General features: G+C 40.2%; 1 protein-coding gene across 1 annotated transcript in view; it reads right to left on the bottom strand.

Moving 5' to 3' along the window:
* The window catches only part of CPED1 (cadherin like and PC-esterase domain containing 1), a 145838-nt gene extending 135971 nt beyond the window's left edge, over positions 1–9867 (bottom strand). Inside the window, 2 exon segments of the mRNA XM_031056942.1 lie at positions 8776–9250; positions 9738–9867. Coding sequence (XP_030912802.1) covers positions 8776–9027 — 252 coding nt within the window. The 5' untranslated portion in view covers positions 9028–9250; positions 9738–9867.
* Between the last annotated feature and the right edge of the window lie 353 nt (positions 9868–10220).

The following is a 10220-nucleotide window of genomic DNA, read 5'->3' as shown; positions in this document are numbered from 1 at the left end:
GAAGGGGCCGGGAGCGGCTCCACAGGGCCTACACAGCCTCCGGCTCCCACCGGGCGCCGTCACCGGGCCGGGTGATCCGAGGGCTCCGACAGCCCTCGCAGACAGAGCACAGCACCGGCTCCTCCGGGGGCTTTTCTTGGGACACCAGAGACACGCAAAAGCCGCTGGGATAGCTGCAGTCCACAGCCTGCTGCTGCCGTGCTGGCAGGGACTGAGCAGGGACACACACCCACCTGGGCCCCTGCCCACTGCCTGGGCTCTGGGTACCGGCACTGGGCACTGGCACTGGATGCAGACGCTGGGTACCAGCACGGGTACCAGCGCTGGGTACTGGTGCTGGGTAATGGCACTGGGTACCGGGTACTGGCACTGGGTACCGGCACTGGGGACTGGCACTGGGTACAGGTACTGAGTAGAGGTACTGGGTACCGGTGCTGGGTACTGGCACTGGGTACCAGGTACCAGCACTGGGTACAGGCACTTTTATCCACTTTTATGTGGTTCTAATGCTCCCGAAGAGCCGCAATGGCATCTCTGTGACATAGAAGCAATTCAGCAGCCTAAATTTAACAGCTTGACCCGATGTCTAATCTGGTACTATTTAATAATATGAAGTATCTCCCCACCTTTTAGAGTACTTGCTTGAGATCCATACTTAGCATTGCCAGATTTATTTTCTGTGCTCTGTCCTTTCATAGCTATTTGCAGTCCAGGTTTTACATGCAACGTGTCCTCTGTTTGATTGCCAAGCCAGAGCAGTGTAGGGTGGGTTGTCAGCTACACAGAATTTTTTTTTTAAATCTGGCCAACTGCATGCTTGTAGCAAGTGATTCCATACTTTTTTCCAAAGCTTTATACAAGATGCCTTGCATCACTGGACATGCTGATCTAGTTACTACTAGATGTTTTTCAGAATTTCCAATATTATACCAATAACAGTCGTGTTTATATATTTAAAGAGTCTGCTGGTTTTCATAAAATGTTTCTCAATCATAAAAATGAGGTCTGGGCAAGGAGTTAGTACAAGAGAAGGAGCATACAATAGATGAAAATAAGCTGTTCACATATTTCCACGTTTTATGGTTCTGATTTTTTTGGCATTCCTATGATTTTAATGTACAACAGACTCAGACACATTAAAAAAAATGGATCCATAACATTTGAAAAATTTGAGAATAATTGGTAAATGGTCAAATGTTCCCATGTCCCAACAATTTTTTTAGCTCTTCCTCAGTTTGAAGACTCTGACTATTTGTTAAGAGGTCAGTTTATTACAGATTCAACGTATCCTACTTGAAAGGGATTGGTAAGAACATCTGCAGCCCATGTCATACCTAGAAAATGGTGTGTTTGTCTCCACAGAAATTAATGAGGCTTTACAGCAAGGCTGAGAATTCCCATGTGATTGTGGATGAGACCTATGTCGGCTTTGACATGACATATGTGCTCTTACAGCTTGAAAAATATTGCACTTAGCTGAGTCACTGACCTCATTTTAGGGCAATTGGCTGTTACACAGATGTTACACAGCCTTTTAACAACTGGTCCAAACAAACCAGAATGGGCTGTAAAGTAAATAAAAATGCATAAAAATGAATTTTGTAATTTTGTTTTCACTTTACAGAATAACATGAAAAACACAAAAGAAAACAAATTGAGCTCCATTAAAATTTATTAAAGATTTTTTTTAATTGTATCAAATGTATACTCCTTTGATGTCTTAACAAACAAGATAAAAGGCCCAGTTTATGTAATATAAAAGCTGAAGAATTATGTAACCATGCTTTTGGAACTGAAAATAGACATCCATTTTCAGAGTTGCAATTCTTAGTTCAGTCTGTCTGCAACTTCCAGGGAGCTGTGAAGTTCTCTATTAAAAAGAAAATGTTTTGACATTTCCCTTGAAACTGGTATATCCAATTCTAGGTTATGAATGTATAAGGGTATAATTGATTCTACTAGTCTCTGAAGCTTTCCTCTATTGTACAGAATTTCTGGGTTGTTCCAAAAATCTACAATTTGGTCAGTAACTGAATCTTATGATGTATAATTACTGCTTTTGTTTTGGCCAAGAAGAAAATAGTGAAGATATTTCAAGTTGAAGAAAGCAAAACAGTTCCTTGGCAGCTCTTTCAAATTCCAAGAATATTACATAATTCCATAAATATTGATGCATTGTCTATGCCTGGAAAAGAAGCAAATATACAGTTTGAACTGTTGCCATAGAATTTCACTGACCATCACTTCAACTGCAGAAACAAAATTCTCTATCCTAACATGATGGCCCTACTCATGTCAGCCTAAGCTTCTCTCAGGAAATAACTCAAAAACTCTGAATCATCTTTTCAGCTACCCAGTTCTGGTGTCATTAGTCCCACATTAGCTTGTGTGGATTACAAGCAGCCACTTTTCACAGTGAGCTAGCCAAGACTGTCAGAGACTTGGTCCAGTAGCTTCAAATAACTTGACTGCAGCTTACTTTAACCCCACTTCTTCCTGCAGGTACTGAGCAGCTGCAAAAGAGGTGTATGAGCCACTGTGCAAACCAAAAGGCCTTTGCATGAAAGCAGAGTGCAACAAAAATTCCACAAAGGAAAACGGGCCTTATAAAAACAAGGCCAGCACCATTAGCGATATTCACAGGCAGTGAACAGCCTAAATTCCCATTTAGCTAGCAAAGGAAGTCAGCATCTACTTTTCCTACTAAATATCACCTGGCAGAACAACATTACAAAAAGTACATGAATGGGACTCCAGAAAATACTGCACTATTATTGAACAGCACCAATAAGAAGAGTGATAATAAAAACTTAGCATGTGGTTCTAATGCCCCAAGCCACTCATTTATGGGACTATGCAGATGTTTATTAGCTCCAAATGTGACTTCTAAATTCCTTTTTGTGTTTGCATAGGAGTTCATAGAAATAGTAAGTTGTTCATACTACCATTATATTTAAAAGTGTGCGTAGCTGCTGTATCAAGAAGTAAGAGGGAAGTTAATTTCCTGTTTCACTTTCTGGAGGATATTTAAATGTGTTTGCATTATGTTCCATTGAATTTCCTAATCAGAAAGGACTGGGTTGTAGAATGAAATGGCTGCAATGTAATTCTGCTTTGAATTGTTTGTTGGATAAATACAGAACAAGCAATTAGATTATTGGCATTACTTTGATGGCTGTCTTCTGATGATATTATAAATCCAAGAGCAACACTGGAGTTATTTGTGCAGTCGTCACAGACACTGAGCAATAAGTGCAGAGCTATTTTATCAAAATGCTTTTTGCTTTATGTAGTACATGGTACCAATGGCCCTGTCTTGAGAACAGGCAATGGAGCCAATCGTACCACTTACCAAAACACCTCGTTTTGGAGGAAGTTGCAGTGAAGTATAGGAGTGAGATTCTGCCTCCATTTGCTCCTCATGTGTCCTTCTCAAAGTTCCCTTCCTGCAAAGCCTTCACCCTGGCCCGTTTGTCCTGACTGCTACCACAATAGCCTTGCCCTTTATCACCAGAATATTTCTAGCTATTTGCTCAGTAAAAATAGTTGTTTCCTTCGTGCCGTTTCATTTTACATTACAAAAGGGGAAAACAAATGTCCTGCTTTCATAGGGGCAGTGTGATTGTGGTATCATTACCAGGAAATCAGTCATACCATACCCTCCTATGTTGATTGCTTGCTAGTTGCAACAGGTTTCATACTAGCAAAGTTCTTTGTTCTTTTGTGAAAAGTTCTCATTCCCCTACTTATTCCATAAACTAGCTTTTAAGTTAAATTTATTTCAAAATGTATCAAACCTTAAAAATGGATCAAACCCTATTATGCATAATGCAATCTTTTCTATCCAGAGCTCTCACACTCCATTCTGCATAATAGCAAAAATCATCTTTTCTCATTCTATCACCTAGCTTCAATTCCCTTTTTCAGATATTTACATTTCAAAAGTTCTCATCAGCTTTGTCTTCTTTTCTTTCCACTTCCATTCTCATCTCCCTTTCTCTTCCTTTGTACAAATTCAACCATCTCTGTACACAATCTGTTCTGTGCTTTCTGAGGTTACTGTTACTTTGCAGCTGTAGTTCCCTACTCTCCTACATCTGCTTCCTTCCCCTTCTTCCATAACAGACTCTGGTCCTATCTCCTTTGTTGCCTGCTTATTCTGTCCAAAGCAGGCATATTCCATTAAAAAAACCCAATCAATAGAAAAGGAAACATGTCTTTAGAGCATGAAATTAGCTAGAATTGTTTTTAATGTCTGCATTACTTTAGGATGAATTTTGCATTAGACACAGTCTGATTTCCATTGAGTGTGAAGTCCAGCTTTCTGCCTCTGATAGACTAGAGCACTCAAGTAAAGAGAGGATGTCCAGTGTTCTCATGTTCTAGTAACATTTTCTCAGCTTTTCAGTAATTTCACTGTCAATTTTCAAATATAGATGCCTGGCCCAGTAACCTATGCAAGATGTTCAACTGGATCTTCTTCTAGATGTTGGTTAAGACTAAACCATGATGTTTCCATTTTTTTCCCCTTCTTTTTCTACACAGTGTCTTTCAGATATGGCCACATCAGGCTATCATTATCTTGACTCTTTCATACTGTCCACTCCTAGGAAATGATATCCTATGCTGTTTGTTCAGAATGAACCCATAAAAAGCCTTTTCTTATCCTTGCTGTTTGCTCACTTCAGTATAGCTCCTCTTTGAGATACATCTTTTACACAAAACATAAGTGGCAGGTTCAGGGCCTTGAAAGGCAGACAGCTTTTTTTTTTTTTTGACACACCTGTGGTATTTAATTTATTTGGATGCCAGCCTAACCCACTCATCAAGTTCTTACATAATCAGCTGTGTATCTTCTCTGTTTTCTTGTTCTCAGCTGGCCTAAGTAGCCAGGGGATGTGAAGCAAAAGTCTGGTGAGTATCCATGAAATAATCTCCTTCAGAACCCAATTTAAAATGGGAATTTTTTTTTGTTTGTTTGTTTAAATACATTCACAATGGCTGGAAAGCTAGTATGCCCAAAAAAGTGCCTATCACAGGAGTAATAACTATAAAAGGTGATTAATAATTTCCTCCTCCTTTTTCTCCATCTGTGGAAGAAATGAGGAAAAGAAAGAATCTTGCTTTCCAGGACCAAGCAGAAATTCCCATTGCCAGTATGGTGAACCAGGCTCACAATTTGAGCCTGAATGTAAAGCTTAATGACTTGGGACTTGGACCTTCTAAGAAAAAAAGGAAAAGTGGTTTTGGGTCTTCCCTAACTGGGAAGGCAACTCAACACCAGGTATCTGCCCTCCTAGAGGCAGTACAGTCTAAATTCCTTCTACCCAGCAGAGGTACACCATCTACCTGGGCAAAATTACTTGTGTGCAGAGACATCTAAATTGCCTCTGGCTGAATTAATTCTGTGAGTGGACGCACAGCTTAACCAGATAATTAGCTCTTCTCAAAACTGGCCAAGAAGCAGAGTTAAATTACTTAAGATAAGTGTAACAGTATTAGAGCTGGCTGGCTGGTACCAAAAGTATTTCTGGCACAATACCGTGCCAGGAAAACCACACAGAGGGCTTGTATGGGTTTTTTTGGGTTTTTTTTTTTGGTTTTTTTTTTTTTTTGTGTTGATACCTATTCCAGTTTTGATGCTACAGCACCAGCTCTTCTCCCTACTATATATATTCACAAATATTTCATCATTCCTGCCCTGATAAACCTGCAGACAGCTTTCTGCTGGATGTGATATCATTCTCTACTGCCTTTAATGCCGGAGAATCAGAAACTAGCCTTCTATTTTTCATGCTTCAGATATTAACTTTTAATTTTGTACTGGAAAATGTTAACCTCTGTTTCTGTGAATTTAAAGCTTCAGGACAAGATCTCGGTCAGCTTTTAAAACTGTGTGATACCAGAGAGAGGAGTACTATGAGCTCTGCCTGGTTTTCCAGGCTATGAATGAAATCTGCATTTTTGCAGTTTTAAAAAGACAGCTTGCACTATGTGCCCAACAGGAAGGGCTCCATCCCAGAGCATCCTGGATGACACATTTACAGATGTAATTGACAACGTCCATCCCCATGCTTCTTCCATACTTGTCTGTAACTCTCCAAAATGAGGTGAAAGTTGATATCAGAAATCATCAGATATCAGAAAGTGGCAAAGCTGGACTTTTCCTAAGATCTCTTCCTTTGCTTCCAACATATGGCTCATAAAAGATACCAGGGTTTTTTTGTTTGGTTTGGTTTTGTGGGGGTTTTTTGAGGCACTTCGTTCTATGCATACACTGAATGAAGAAATTATTAGATTTTGGAAGGGCATTTTCCCCCTGTAATAACAATCAGAGCCAAATTCTCACAACAGGCTCGCAGTACTGGATGTTTTTCTGGAGGAAGCAAGAACAAAACCTGCCCCTACACAGAAGAGAATCTGCAGTGTGACATGCTATCACTCTAAACACCTAAACACTATGTGCTGCCTAAAAAATACTATCTCCAGCAGGGCCTTATTTTCCTTTAAATTTATTTATGAACTTTGATTTCATAAGACATGCTGCAGTGTTTGCTTTAAGTCACTGTTTAACTGTATAATAGATTATTTTTAATGCATTTAAATTTTCTTGCTGGACTATTTACTGAATAAGAATACATGTATGAATAGTTAATTACAGATGTGAATAACTATATATTAAAGTATTTTTCCAGGTTCATACATGAAGATTTTAACCAGAGCTTTAATGAAAAGTTGTTTCCAAACTAGCTCCAGTCAGTGGGCATGTGACTGTAAAATAAAACAGTGTAAAGTTTCAGCAGTGACATCTGTCTTAGATGTAACTGAGTGCCCAATAAAATCAAGCCAGATAACAGTTCAACTATTTGAATAAGCAGTGGCTGAAAACACACAGTTCAAGAACACACTTTCAAAGCAAAGTGGTAGAGATTTTTGGCAAGGTTTGTCTTTTCTGTTCTCTGAGATTATTATTCAGCCCACACAACCAGCAGAGAAAGTTGGGAAACAGAGAGCAACTTAGAGTAACATCCCAACATGTGCAAGACATTTTGTTCATCATGCTCTAGAGGAAAAATTCAAGACAAACAGGGAGCCAGCTATGGGTGGTCTTAAGAACTTGAAAAGGAATGTGTTAAGGTAGCACAGCCCTGGAAAACCAATCTGTAAGGGTTAATATACACACATCTGTACTACAGGTCCAGCATGTGCATGTCATAGTCACATTCAACCACTTATGCTGGAGAGGAGTAAATACAGCATGTTGTAAAAACAAAAGCTTTCTTCTCATTTCAATTGGCCAGCACACCAAGTTGGATGTCAATCTGTATTTTTTTTCTCAGGCAATTTGCAGAAGAGGACACTACAGAGATTTTCAGCTAAGCAGCATACTAGCAAATACTTTGCCATTATTTCATCAGTTCTTGCAGACATTGAGTAGCCCAAGGTATGAAATGTTCTTCGCCATTACAACAGCAATGAGTAAAAAGGAATAGACTGTTTCTATAGATGTAACACTATGCAACCCGCATGTCAGCCGTGCTTATTTCCATTTAAGTTGTAATTATTTATGTCATATTGCAGTTCAGATCTGAATCTGGATACCTAGTGTACTAAAAGGTCATTAAAATATAAAATTATGACAAATGCAGCATGTGCTGTAAGAAAAACACCCAGTATTTTAAGAGTTAAGGTTAAAGAGCTCATGCCACAGTTATTCCCCATATCTGTTTCTGATTGTTGGAGAAGATGCACTTTACAGCTGCTCTCCTAAAATCAATATTGCTGACCTTTTAGACTATGAACTCTGTCTAATTAAAGAAGCAGCCTGGTACTTTTTTTTTTAATATATATTTGAACTGCTTTATGTGGTTGCTGTCCATAATTTGTGAGGTCACAAATTTTTTACAATTCTGCTAAAGTTCTATAGAAAATGTTAGCATAATGATAATTTCAATGTGTGCTATCTGCTGCACCATTAGCAGCTCCTCTGTAGGACTGAAGGAAACCTGAAACATTTGTACTAGTGCTGATCACAGATTCCAGAGTAAAAATAACTACCTCAGTCTGGAGACCATTTAACAAACTACATTTTCCAACAAAAATAACAATGTCTCCATTTGTTAGGTTTTAACACCCATCCTAGGAACCCTATACAAAATAAACATGAAGTCAGGTGACCTATGAGCAAAGTAAAATTTGTGAGACAGAGATTCCAAAGTATACAGTGTGATTTGAAAATATTCTTTGATTTCTCAAATGCAGTTTTGCATTTGAGATGCTGAATTTAACTGTTATTTCTCAAATGCAGTTAAATTCAGCTTCTCAGCAGAATCCCAGTAAAGTTCAGAGCTGACAAGCAGATACCTTTAATACAGGGCAGCTGCAGTCCCTGTGCCAATTAACAGCCTCAGTCACTTCCATGAAACCCCACTGGCTCCTGATTTACGTGCCTGTACTGTAAAGCCTCTAAACCAATTCCCAAAGCCAAAATAAAGCATGGTCTGTGCAACAAACTGATATCTTCCTGGAGTCACAGAGCAATGCCATATTTCAGTTGAAGATTTCAGGATTCCTGTGTTAATAACAGCACACTGAGGAGCTGGTAATGGGAATGTGCTTGTGCATATGCTGCTGTCATTAGATCACCATTTGTTTGTATACAGATCCCAGACTTCCAAGCTTAGGCTAATTTTAGCTGGACTCAGATGATCCTGCCAGACTTGCTATCCCTCGCTTTGCTAATTATTGCTCAGCACTCTGCTCCAGCTGACTTACCTTTTTCACTGTTTCTGAATTGCTGCCAGGGAGGAAGCAGTGAATGGTGCTTGGGGAGACCTCCTTGTATCCTCCTCGCTGTGTTTTAGCCAGTTTGTTGGGTGCAATCCCATTAACAACTGCCGAAAGGATGCTGCTGGTCATGAGAGGAGTCAGGGTCTGGCAGAACAGACAGAGGGCCACCACTAAGGCCAGAAGGAAGGGACGAGGGCGACAAAGCCTGCGGCATTTGGGGACTTGCCCACACACCATGGCCTCTTTGCCAACCTCACTCTGCCCTTTGCCACATTGCAGATGCAGTCCAAGCAGCCACGTCTTGCCAGGGTAAAACACGTCAGAGGCACACTTCACCCAAAACTAACATGAATTTTCCCATTTCTGCTGCTGAGTGTTTTCCTGGTGCCAGGCAAGAAGTCACAAGTTCCAGAGGAGCAGAGGTTTGGGGAACACCTTCCCATGGAGTTACTGGAACAACCTGTGAAAAAACAACAAGTGAGCAGCAGCAAACAGCAGCACACCATGAGGCATCCTGCAGGGAGCTGTGGAGAGCTCTTCCACTCCATGCTGTCAGGAAAACAAACCTGCCAGCAGACAGGTGAGGAGCAGAAATCTTCACCCCCTTTGCAAAAGCAACTACTTACTCAGCCAGACAATAGTATTCAAGAAAGCAAGAGGTTAAAGCTTAACATGTCCTGTCCACAGCTGAAAAAAGTAAAGAGAGTATACCAACTTTGTGAACAATCGTTTGCTGTTTTTTCTCTCTTGCATTCTCAATTCCCACTTTGTTTTTACAGTTTCCTTCATTCCAGTCCTTTTAAATTTCCTTCTTCCTGTTAGAAGGCACAGCTTACTCTCTAAAAGTGATAATTTATCTGAAAACTGACAGACTATGAAGATTTTAATTTGCATTTGTTTTGTCCAGATTGCAAGTTCAACGTTAGGTTTACTTACTTAGTTCTTACCCTGTTTGAAGTTTTCCGTTCTCCTCTAATGGGCTGCTGATTAAAACCACTTGGAACAACCCTGGCTCATGATCCCAGCTCGTCTCACACACTCAGGAGGCAGGCACACGCACATAACACACACCATCTGAAGCCAGTTGGACCACAGACTTCATATAAATAAGGGCTGGACTGCTCAGAGGGTGGAGCTAAACTGGCTCTGCTTGGAGCAGGCACCGGATTTGGAGACGCAGCCTGAAGTCTGGATGGGGAATGAGAGGTGTCCTTGCTCACGCTGCATGCCTCGAAGCCACCATCACTGCAATTTTTAGAAAACTGCTGTTACAGTTATTAGCCTAACTGAAACAATATTAATACCTTTCAGGGAGGAGAACCTGCAGTATTTTAATCCAGATTAACAAAAAATGTTGTAAACTAAGAAGATTTACTTGGACATAAGCATTGCTGACAAAGCAATGTCAGTAATTTTCCGTAGTAGATCTA

Source organism: Geospiza fortis, unplaced genomic scaffold, assembly GCF_000277835.1.
Source record: "Geospiza fortis unplaced genomic scaffold, GeoFor_1.0 scaffold195, whole genome shotgun sequence".
In the NCBI taxonomy this organism is placed as follows: Eukaryota; Metazoa; Chordata; class Aves; order Passeriformes; family Thraupidae; genus Geospiza; species Geospiza fortis.
Note: the sequence above shows the minus strand (reverse complement) of the source record. Positions and strands in the feature narration are given on the sequence as shown.